Source organism: Macrotis lagotis, chromosome X (assembly GCF_037893015.1).
Source record: "Macrotis lagotis isolate mMagLag1 chromosome X, bilby.v1.9.chrom.fasta, whole genome shotgun sequence".
NCBI classification, from domain to species: domain Eukaryota; kingdom Metazoa; phylum Chordata; class Mammalia; order Peramelemorphia; family Peramelidae; genus Macrotis; species Macrotis lagotis.
In genome coordinates this window covers 21,004,977-21,017,213 of record NC_133666.1, presented here as the reverse complement: position 1 = coordinate 21,017,213, position 12,237 = coordinate 21,004,977, and the positions used below count along the sequence as shown (strand labels likewise).

The 12,237-nt window shown below is 40.5% G+C and overlaps 1 protein-coding gene across 6 annotated transcripts in view; it reads left to right on the top strand.

Annotated features, from left to right (window-relative positions):
- TENM1 (teneurin transmembrane protein 1) overlaps positions 1 to 12,237 on the top strand; it is a 1,637,812-nt gene that overhangs the window by 1,591,102 nt on the left and 34,473 nt on the right. For all 6 annotated transcript variants that reach the window (XM_074202813.1, XM_074202814.1, XM_074202809.1 and 3 more), the window contains one exon: positions 10,955 to 11,321. In XM_074202813.1, coding sequence (XP_074058914.1) covers positions 10,955 to 11,321 — 367 coding nt within the window. The remainder of the gene's footprint in view (positions 1 to 10,954; positions 11,322 to 12,237) is intronic.

Genomic DNA, 12,237 nt, shown 5'->3' with positions numbered 1-12,237 from the left:
CTTGAGAATTGAGTAGGGTATAGAAATATGAAATATAGAAATAAATATAGAAATAGGAGTTCCATGAAGTCTTGATGATTTCTACAAATAACTCCCTTGTAACTTAGCAGAACCTGCTACCATTGAATGCTGCTACCTCTTTGAATCCTTCAGCCTCACAAAAGAGATAGCTGCAGATGCAACATTATAAAAAAAAAAGTTTATTGTTTTTTTAAATCACTGTCACTTTCTAATGAGTGACTTCCTTCACCTAATACACCCCTCCCTTGAAGCAAAGTATGGGCAAGCAAAGTAACTGAAGTCATTGGTCCTATGTGACAGTATAGCCCTCATTCTGCATCTCCAGGTGTTTTCCTATCTCTCTATTGGTATGTTTCACCATCAGATGTGACTTTTCATTCATTTTATTAATGACTGACCCTTCCCCCCAAATCACACACACAAAAGACACATCCACACAGCAGCACTCAAAAGAATATCAATTTCACAATAAATGGTACTTTCCATTTGGGAAGGCTTCATTCAAAACATAATGAAAATACATCTAGGAAAATGCAGCATGTCCACTTTGAGTTTGGGGGAAGGCAAGTACATGCCCTCGCTGTTTGTTTTTTCATGACTTGTTAAGCAGGTTTAAGCTGGAGGAGAATTTTGCTTTGGGCTAATCATATATTTTCATATATTATGGAGATTAATTTATCACATAAAATTCCCAAGCTACTAAGGGAAACAACTCCCCAAAGCAAGCCTCTCCACCTCTGTGCTTTAGAAGAAGACACTGTATTTAGCGAGGTGACAAATGCAATGTGGTCTGGGATGTGCTGCCTATTCCCAGAATCAATACTCAGTGGCACTTAGGAAACAGGTTAATCAAATCTTTTTCTCTCTCAAAAAGAGAATTTGCTTTGATAACCAAATCAGTCATTTGTTCAGAAGTCCTTATATTTTCTGATTTAGCAAACTATGAAACAGACCTTGGGTAAGCTCAGCAGCAGAGCTTGTACCATTTCATGGCCCACATTAAACAAGGAGATGAGTTGCTTATGAAAAGGAAAATGCAAATCTTTTTTCCCCCTACGGAAGTCACTAGATTGCTGCTTCTGAATGAACAGGCCTTGCTTATTCACTAGCATCTCACATCCTACAAGATTTTGACTAGGCCCAGAATGAGAAAATGGGCCAAGCCAGCCTCCCAGTGACAGAGCCACTTTGTAAATAGCATTCAATCTTCTGCTTCAATCCTAAAACTAGTCACTCATATGCAAAAGATATATATATATATATATATATATATATATATATATATAATCAGGTTGAACAGCACATACAAAAAAAAAAGTATCTCATAAAGGGTGTGGAAGCCTTAGCTGAGCTTCTTCTTCTAAACTTTCTCAACCATTCAACGTGGTACAAATAGATTCTCCATTTTCTACTGATGTGAACCAGGAAAAGTTATGATACTTAGGCGAGGGAGTAGGGTGAGGGGTGGGGTATAAGATATGGACAGGGTGTAGATGGTAGTTGAGACTGGTAACACCTGCAAAGAGCTTTCTGACATCATTATGGTCAGTCTAGTGAAGCAGGAAACCTTTGATTAAATTCCTTCCCAAAATCAAATCCTAAACAACTCTACATGAAAATCTAAACATAGTAGAACTGAGAGTAAATACATTTCGAGTCCTCACTGACCCAGCAGCACCCGTGTACCCATTGAATTGATATTCAGTTCTGAATTTACAACTTAACCTGCTGGGACCTAGGTGAAAATATTTCAGCCTTGCTGTTGAAGGCTTTGTTAGACTTCTGCTCCATCTCTTCTACTCTTGTGTTTCAATTCATGCCACCCAGCAATGTTTTCATTGTTGTTGGATAGTGCTTAGATTATGGAACAGATTAGGGGAAAAACATGAAGTGTAGAAGATTTTATGCTATAGAAAACTTTTCAGCTTCTGAAACCACAACCCATGATGCTCCTGGGGCCTCAATTGGAACCCTTTAAAATATGAATGGTAGGAAATTTGGGGATGCTTAGTGTCCCACCATTGTCTGTGTGCCCACATAAGTATTTCTTAGCTGACCCTTTCTGCCCATTGACTGTCCAGTTAGCTAACCTCGAGAACTGTGTTGCAAGCTAAGTGTGTGCTGTGGGGAGAGTGGATCTAAAATCAGAAGTCTATTTGAGGCTTTGTGAAAATCTAATCAGTGATGACTTCTTTCTACTGTTCATTTAGGCTGTCTATTCGAAACATTACCATGTGAAAGAAAGAGTGAAACAATTTACAGAATGAGAAGCTAACAGGAAATGAACTTCTGAGCAAAGCAATCACAAGTTTTTCTTCCCATGGAGAGCTGTCCATTTATATCTTATCTCCATGGTGGAAATTTTTAATAGTTTCTTCCTGAAATATTACCTTAGGAAAAAAAAAGTTAGAGGTAGTTACTGAAATGAGCAGATGATCAATGAAAGACAACCATTTCATAAAAACAGTTCCAGGATACTTTGGGCTTCTAAATTACTTTGAGGGCCAAGGGAAATTAGAAGCCTGGTATAACCTATTGAGCTAGGAATAGAATGTTAACAATTTGCAACTAGAAATTTTCTGCAACTTATCAATAGGAAGAAACTGAGCAAAGAGTGGATTCTGATTCTCACTCACAAGAAGGAAAAAAGCACCTGCCTTCTCTTTCATGGACTCAAAGTGACCTCTTCCTTACTCTGGATTCCCTCAATGTCAGACTTGCTCACATATTCTTCTTCAAGGGGTCACATTTTTGTGGTATGCACTACCTTGGCAAAAGCCTATGGAGGGGCGGCTAGGTGGCACAGTGGATAAAGCACCGGCCATGGAGTCAGCAGTACCTGGGTTCAAATCTGGTCTCAGACACTTAATAATTACCTAGCTGTGTGGCCTTGGGCAAACCACTTAACCCCATTTGCCTTACAAAAGCCTAAAAAAGAGCCTATGGACGTCTTCTCAGAATAACATTTATGAACATAGAGAGTTTCAATGAAACTATTTATATCAAGATATGGTTATCAAGATATTTTAATAATAGTTCACAGATCCCATCCCTGCTCTCATGAACTTGTCTCCTGGCTTACCAAGAAGATATGAGTTCTCCATGGCTGCAGACCATATCTATTTTATATCCCCTCATTTCTTTAAGAAGCCTACATTGAATATCTACCATATACAAAGCATTTGGAAGAGATGCAAGATGATTCAGATGTGGCGTCTGCCTTTTAATAGTGCACAGACTAGGAGGGAAAGTGTGACAAGTACATACAGAAGTATCCTCACAGGTAAGGGACAGCTAGATGTCATAGCGGATAGAGCTCTGGTTCCAAGGTCAGCAGGACCCGAGTTCAAATTCGACCTCAGACCCTAGCTATGTGACCTTGAGCAATTCACTTAACCCCCAACTGCCTCACATCCAGGGCCATCTCCAGGCATCCTGATTCACATCTGTTCACTGGACCCAGATGGCTCCTGAGGACAAAATGAAGTTGGTGACTTAGCATAGGTCCCCTCATTCAAATCCAATTCTCTTGCTTGATGTGGCATCACCTCCCTGATGTTATGGTCTTCTTTGCAAATGAAGGACAACCATCATCATCATGTAACAAGTGGTAAAAATAGAATTGGATAAGAATAGATTGTATAGGAGAAGAGAGAGGCAGTAATGGCAGACAAGGAAAGGAAGACCCTGCCTTCTGCCAGAGAATCTTGACTGGCATAGAGTATTGAGTGTAACTTCCTGAATCTGTACCCATTCCCATCCACCTCTTTTCTTGTATCTCCTATGCTTGGCACATTGCTAGGCATACACTAGGAGCTTAGCTTGATTGAATTAAAACAAAAAAAAGTGAAAGAAAGATGTTGGAGGGGGGAAATGACTTTAAAGTCCCCCATAGGAACAATTGAAAGAGTGGAGTTCTTTAGCCTACATGAGAAAGCTCAAACCAGAGAGGCACAAACATCAGGTCAGCAAATAGTATCATGTAAAATGCATTTTTCCTATAATACCAATCATGTCTGAAAACCAATTAGCTGGGGAGTCTGAAGGACATGTTATAGTTTCCATCTCCCGCTGATAGATGACTTGGACTGGAAATTGAAAACTGGAAGCAGTTGCACATTCAGTGTATACAGAGATGCCATTTCAAAAACCGGAACTTCAGAAGGGGAGATAGAAAAAAGGACAACAGATAATTGAAACCGTTACTTATTATTAAGATGAGATAGCAACAATTAGGCAGCAGCTTCATCTAGAGTTTGGGTGTGCTGATGGATTGCAGAAAGTATGTGGAAACAGTAACATCATCAGGCAATTCTTGTGGCCTTCAAGGGAAAGGAAGATTTTTCAGTCATCCAAGTCTTTGCAGTTCTGGGATGAAAGCACTTCAAATTCTAGGCATTTGGAGCCTTAATAAGTTAGAAAGACATTGACACTGTGGAACAGGGCTACCTGTCATCATTATGCCCGGTCATTTCATCTTGGGACCAGAATGATCAGTGAAAATGGAAACTATCACTTTCCCCTCACTGGGATTAAATGACACCTGGATGTGGCTACACAGATTCATTTGGGCCAAAAATAACTTTTAGGTGCCCATTCTACCCATATTGTTTCTGGGGCTTTTCTTCTTCAAAAGTAGAACTGTTCAAAAGTGCCGTAGGCAAAGGGCTAGATGAATCTCTGCTGCTCCTTCCTCTCTCATCATTAATCCCCTGCCTTCTAACTATAGATGTCCCTCAAGATTCTGTCCTGGACTCCATAGTCTTTATTCTCTACACTCTTGTCAATGACCGCATTGATTCTCATGGATTTAGCTATCCCTTTGTAAACAACACTCATATCTATATAGCTAGCCTTAACCTCTCTTCTATACCTCAGTCTCACAGAAATAACTTCTGCTTGGACATTTTCTGGCACACATCCCATAGACATCTCAAATTCAACATGCGCAAAACATAAATTGTCTTTTCCCCAAAACCACCCTGTTTCCCACTTTCCTGTCAAGAGTACTACCGGGACAGCCAGGTGGCACAGTGGATGAAACATAGGCCCAAGACTCAAGAGGACCTGCATTCAAATGTGACTTAATAATTACCTAGTTGTATGACCTTGGGCAAGTCACTTAACCCCATTGCTTTGCCAAAATAAAAAAAAAAAGAATTAGTTTAAGAGTACTACATCCTTTCAGTCACCCTGGCTCACAGACTTGGAATCTTCTACTCTTCCTTCTCCCTCACTCTCTAGTTCTAATTTTTTGCCAAATCTTGTTATTGCTACATCCACATCTCTCACATCCACCCCATTTCTTTCCACTCATATAGCCATCACCTAAGTTCATGCTCTCATTGCCTGTCGCATTAGCTTCCACCAAAAACAAAATTGTCTTGTGTTCACTCTATATTTTTTACTTCTATATGTATATAATTCTCCCCTCGTCCTATATGCTCCTTGAGCATAGCCAAATGCATTTTTTCCTTTTATCCCAAGCACATAGCACAGTACAGCTTGACACATGTTAAGTGGTTAATAAATGTTTGATGGTTGATTAATTGACTTGTTAAGGAGTTTGTAGAAGAGATTCTAGGTCCCTAGATAGAAGGGAATAGTTTCTAGGTAGAAGTGAATAGTGGTTCCCTCCACTGATGCAGAGAAGCAAATCATTTGAGAGTAACTAACCATGCCTCCCCCATCCTGTACTGGTAAAGGTGATTTTTCAAATCCAAATGAAAGACTGTACACATTTGTATACATTTGTCCCTACTGAATTTTTTCCTTTAGAGTCAGTCCAATGTTCCAGCCTGTCAAGGTCTTTTGAGCTCCGAATTAATCCTTTAATGTATTAACTATTACCCTCAGTTTTATATCATCTGAAAATGTGATGCTACCTCTGGCTTTAGCCAAGTCATTCATAAAAATAGTAAGTGGTACAGAACCAAGCACAGATAGATCCCAGAAGCACTCCATTGCAGACCTTCTGCAAATAGATACTCCTCTGACATTTTCAAAGCCTGTCCCCTTCCTGGTCTTTCTAGTCTTATATATCACTCCTCTCCTCACACTTGGCTACCCACCCATACTGGACTATTTGCTTTTCCAGACATAATGATCCTTCACCTGTGATCTCTGTGCTTTTGTAGTGGTTATCCCCATTCTTGAAATTCACTCTTTCTTCATTCCTGCCTCTTGCAATCTCTGATCACCTTCAAGTTCAGATGCCATGTCACAACTTTCCTGATTCTCCCAGTTGCAAGCACGTTCCCTCTCAAAACTACCATGGTGTTCATTTTGTCTATATTATGTATAACATTAAGTAACCTGTCTGTTGATGTGAGGTTAAGGGTGAAGCCAAGGGGAAGAAAAGTTTTCCTACCCCTGACTCCCATCTTTGGTTGTCAAACTGGGTTTTGCCAGTCTATCCACAAAACTTGGGAATTAAGGTTAGGGCTAGGGACATTCCTCTGTTGCTACCACCACAGCTTCAGTTCAAAATCTCCAGTCATTCTGAATATCATTCCTGTGAGCGTCCTTAAGTCTCCAGGATGAGAAGTAAACAACTTCTTCAAAACTTTCAAACTAATCTCCCAAAAACTTTTGTAGTCATGCTCCATCTCAAAAGACTGCATAAATTCATAGGTGTATATTTATTTTATTTTATACACAATATAAAGTATCCATGTTATCTTCCCTATTAAAATGTAAACTCCTTGAGGACAGAGACTGTTTCATTTGTGTATATGTATCCCCAGCACTTGGTACAAATAAGTCAGTAAGTATTTAAATGCTTGAGTGATTGATTGGCCTTGAGCCATGAAGAGCTCCTTAAACCAAGTGATTCAATTGGTTTCAAATCCTTTGAATTGTATTATTGGCTAGTCCTTTTCCATCTTTTTCTCAAGAATAGTATGAGAGATGTTGCCAGATACATTACCAAAATCTAGGGAAATTATATCTACACCATTCTCCTGATCTCTTAATTTAGTAACACTGGCAAAGATGAAATAAGGTTAGTCTGGCTTATTATTGATGACGTTATGCTTCATTTTTGTAGTGACCACCTTTCTAGATCTTCACTGATCATCTCAATTGATTTTTTAGATAATTTTCCCAATAATCTAAGTCAAAATCACCAGACTATATCTGACAAAACTCTTGGTTCTCTTTCTTTTTAAGGCCACCAACCCTGTGTACCTCTCTTCTTTTTAAGAATCTTTCAGAGATCACCAGTAGGGGCTCAGCAGTCACATCAGCTGTTTCTTTCAGTACATAAGAATATAATTCATTGGGGCCTGTTGATTTTAGTTCACCAGGGATAACTCCGTGCTCTCTTACTATCTCTATTAAGCTTCAGTATCTGTCATCAAGTTAACGGGTCAAAACCAACCAAGTCTGGGCCGCCAAGAGTAGAATTCAGCCCAGGGGGAGAAATTGCAAGGAGCCAAATTTAGGCTTAAAATCAGGGCCAGATTTCCTACCTATCAGGATCCTACCAAAAAGCTAACTCCTCTTCAGATACAAGCTGAGTGACCAATCCTTGGGTATGATGTAGCGTGGATTCTTTTTTGGGTGTGAACTAAATGACCACTAAGGTCCCTTCCCCCTCTGAAAAATCAGTTCTTGTGGTATTGCCTTCCATGGATTTTATTCCCCAGTAATTTCCTCCATTGCTTCTTAAGAATTGCCATCAGGCTTTCCAGTTGCAGTAATGATACTTTCTCAAGAAGGTTTTATTCTTTTATTCTTTTCCTTTTATAAATGTGAGGAAGCTCAGGCAATATCGGTGTCAAGTAATGTGAAGGCCATTTGAAAACTGACAAAAAGTGACGCTAACAATCTGAAGCCATGAAAAACTAGAATGTAGAATTGGCAGAGCACCTAGCAAGGAGAGCTCAGCCCCGTCAGTCACTGTATCTTCCCCGGGGCTGGTGTACTGCATAAGAGATAATCACACACTCCCTGGAAAGTCATCCTGAAGAGACCTCAAAGATCAAAATCAAACAGAGTCATTTTTAAAGTGAACCAAAGGGCTCAAAGTATAAGGAAGGAAGGAGATTAGGCCTTGTCATGTTTGGGACAGGGTTGGGGAGGGAGTCTTTTTGACTGATTTTCTCAGTGAAGCAGGACTAACTCTAAGATAAAAACTATAGTAATGGATGATTTGTATGAACTTCTCTGACTAATCCATAGAAAATTTCCCCAAATGGAGGAAGTCAAGCCAGAGAACAGAGCTTTGTATTCCTGTAGGATCAGTTTATTGGAGATAATAAAAGAAATGAGCAGAAACATCACATGGAGGTTTGCTGGTAGACCCAGAGTCTTGATGCAAAGATAAAAACTTGGGTAATGACTTCAGAAGTGTTGACTATGGAAGTAGTTAGCAAATACTGGTGGAATACAATTTCTAGAATATAGTCGAGGCATCCAGCGATATTTTTAGACAAAGAAGTTCAAAGAAATCTGACTTCCTGTACTCTTGACTTCCTCATTGCAGATATTCTCTTCCTGGCTGAACTGGGTATTGGGATGGAAGAGAAAAGAAAAAACTGAGGAGCAGCTAGCATGTGAGGCAGGATTCCTAGAAATCCAGCCAGTGTTCAGATCCAGCCCAGAGCTAAAGAGAGCCCTCCTCATATTGGAGAGCAGTTTGGTAAACATTTCCTAGAACACCTATCTAAATATGAAATAACTCTTGATCATCACCCAGGGAAACCTAGATGATTGCATGAGCCAAAAGAAGGGATTCTGAGAGAAGGCTCCCAGACTTAACCTAATCCATTTAAACCCAAAGCTTTGGTTCTAGGTCACAGCTTACAGGTGTCATAATGGTCATTTCTGTTTCTTTTCAAAATGGTTTGGGGTTATCATGTAGATAGAGCCCAAGAAGTGACTGAAACTCTGGGAAAATAAATGCTATATGATGGAAAAAGTTATTGTCATATGCCCAAGGAGAACCTTACCTGAGGAGATCCATCCACTACACTTAGTGCTAAAATTATTCATCTCTCTGAATACTTTTCTGGATTAATTAGTTAAATCCGGGCTATACATCTGGATATTTAATTTGCACTTGAATTTCCCCCCACAGGATCCTGATGCTTTATTTGATTCAAATTCTAAATTAACAGGATTCTTAAGCCACCTGTGGGCCTGTTTGGTCTAAAGTCATATCCCTTCCAGACAAGTTTTCAATTAGTGTAGGAAGCATGTGGAAGAATGAGGAAGAGTTAGTGCTGTCAGCATCTGACATCCTAACAGTTCATTTTTCTCTGCCCAGGGTTAGTGCTCAGGGAACATAAACTTGCAGGGGTGGGGAAGAGGACGACAGGTACCAGGAGCTTATGGGTAAACCAATGACCTTTAATGGTCATTTAATTTTAAAATTAATTTATTGTGACAGAATGGAACAACTGTCACGCGTTTGGAAAAATTCCCAGGGTTCTGTTCACTAGACAGAATTTCCAAGGTTTTTCACCACTGTTTGTTCCCACATCTCCCACCACTGTAAAAAAAAAACCTGTTGTTTATTACCACACAGACCAAGAGCTGGTGGCGAGTTGAACTCAAGGGAATCGATTTGCACTCCATCCCCCAATGGGCCTGAGGAGTTTACAATTCTGTGATCTCTCTCCCGCTAACACATGTAAATTCTTACTGCTAGAACGAGCTCAAATGAGTTGGTTTATATATTAGACTATATGTTATATAAATGTCTTGGTAACAAATAGAATTTCCCATTTCAAGAAGACTTCTTCAGAAACTTGACTTGGCAAAGGTATATTTAATAAAGGAAAAAGGAAAAGAGAAGGGGGGGAAATGGAGGGGGAAGGAAGAAATGTAGGGTGAGAAGACAGAGGCAAGGGGGAAGATGGAGAGAGAGGCAAAGCATTTCTTAGTAAATGTGTAAAAATCTGACTTCAGGAAAGGCAGTGCCCAGTCTACAAATCAACCACACATCTTTTGCCTGAACAGTTTGAGTGACCAGCCACTCAGCCAAGTCAAATGGGAATTGAAAGGGACCTGCATAGTCTGAGAACAGAAGCACAAAGGCCATTTTAGTCTCTGGGAACTGCCAGAGGGTGACTTACTTGATGACAAAGAAAACAAGCAGCCATAGCTGGTGTCTTTTTGAGGCAATATTCAATCCAATAAACAAGACACTAATATTACTGGTTTAAATCAAGTTGGGCAAGGTGGAGAATTGGATGGCTTATCTTCCAGGTCCAAGCCTTTTATCACAAAGGCAGCCTTGAGAGTGGAGAAGAGAGAGTATCAAAATATGTGCCCACTCGGACTGGCCAGCTCTGCTCTGCCCAGGCTTTCTGAGTGTGGGTAATGAGAGTGGCGGTTCCCCCACTTTGGTTTTCATGCTAACAGCCCTAAGTGATCAAAATAGGAATTTTGCAGTGAGATAAATCCCTTTCCTCTTCTTTCTTCCTTTCACCCAGCAGTTTGATTGCCTAGGGGATAATCATAGTACCCACTGATAGCTCCTAAGAAGCATCTGAAACTGAGTGTACAGTCAGCAGCCGAGGAGGCAAGAAGTGCAATGGACAGACCAGAGAAAACAAGGCTCTGGCAGTTTGATGCAGTGGAGGAAAAGTCAGGAAGACCCAAGTTCAAATCCAACCTCAAATGCCTACTAGCTGTGTGATCCTGACAAAGTCACTTAACTTCTCTTTGCCTCAATTTCCTCAGCTGCAAAATGGCATTCCTAATAGTTATTTCCCAGGGTTTCTACGAGCATCATTTAAGATAAGAGTTGTGAAGTGCTTGGCACAATGTGTGGTGTGTGCTGCATAAATATTAGCTATGATTTTTCTTATTAGCCATTCCAAAAAAAAAAAAAAACCCAACCAAGCACATGAATGAAAACAGTTTTTCTTCCACATTAAAACTACCTTTGAATAATCTAGCCGGTGCCCTATTGTGTTTGCAGGTGCGACTGGAGTGGCCAACAGACCTTGCAGTCAACCCTATGGACAACTCGTTGTACATCTTGGATAACAACATTGTCTTGCAAATTTCCGAGAACAGACGAGTCCGGATTGTTGCGGGGCGGCCCATCCACTGTCAAGTACCAGGGATCGACCACTTCTTAGTCAGCAAGGTGGCGATCCATTCGACGCTGGAATCCGCACGAGCCATCAGTGTCTCTCACAGTGGAATCCTCTACATCGCTGAAACAGACGAAAGGAAGGTGAACCGCATCCAGCAAGTCACAACCAATGGCGAAATCTCTCTAGTTGCTGGAGCCCCCACAGACTGTGACTGCAAAATTGACCCCAATTGTGACTGTTTTTCAGGTACAAGTTGATTGGCATTTTGTCAGAACACAGATCACCACCCTAAGCTGTTTTCTATAAGACCTAGGGTTCCCATAGGACTACAGACATCTATAAAAGGGATTCTTAATCTCTTTCTGTCATAGACCCTTTTGCAGTCTGATAAAACTTCCAAACCACTCTTCAGAATTAGATTTTGAAATAAGTGAAGGAAATAATACATTTCAATTAGAGGCTAGCCAAAATAGAGATGTAACTTTTCCCATTCAAAATTAGAGACCCCCTTGAAATCTGCCCAAGGACCCCAGATCTGGAAGGAAAGCACTGAGGAACATTAGCGTGGTCTGGGGGAATCAACCCTGGATTTGGAGCCAGGAAATAAAAAGTGTCTTTCCTAGTTCTATATCTAGTTCATTGTATGACCTTAGGTCAGTTCTCACTCTGGTGCTTTGAACATCATCTCTCAAATTAAGAATAACACCACTTACCCTATCCAAATGACAGTATTTCAAGAGACTATAATTGGTGCGGCTATGAATTTGGAAAGTTCAAAAGGTCATACAAATGTGGCTCATGTCAGGAAGTATCCTGGTTACTTGATCCCCTTTTTCCTGCACTTGTCTCACCTAGAATCCAAAAAAAAAAGTATATTCCTTCATAGACAATCAGTCCAAAGCCATATATGCAAGCAGTCACAAGTCACTCAAGTGAACAAAACTCTTTGGACCCCTTGCCTTCATTCTCTCTAAACCTTTTATTGAGGGCCCCCTCCAAATCACTTGCTTCCTATGCCTGCTGGCATCTTTGTGGCGTCCCCTCTCCCCTTCCCTGTCTCTCATGTGCTTTCACTTCTTGGTGCTAACATCTGCTGTTCTTCCCTGTTGCCCACTCTTCTCTTGGAGACTCCTCAATTCATCTGCATATCCTTCCCATCAGT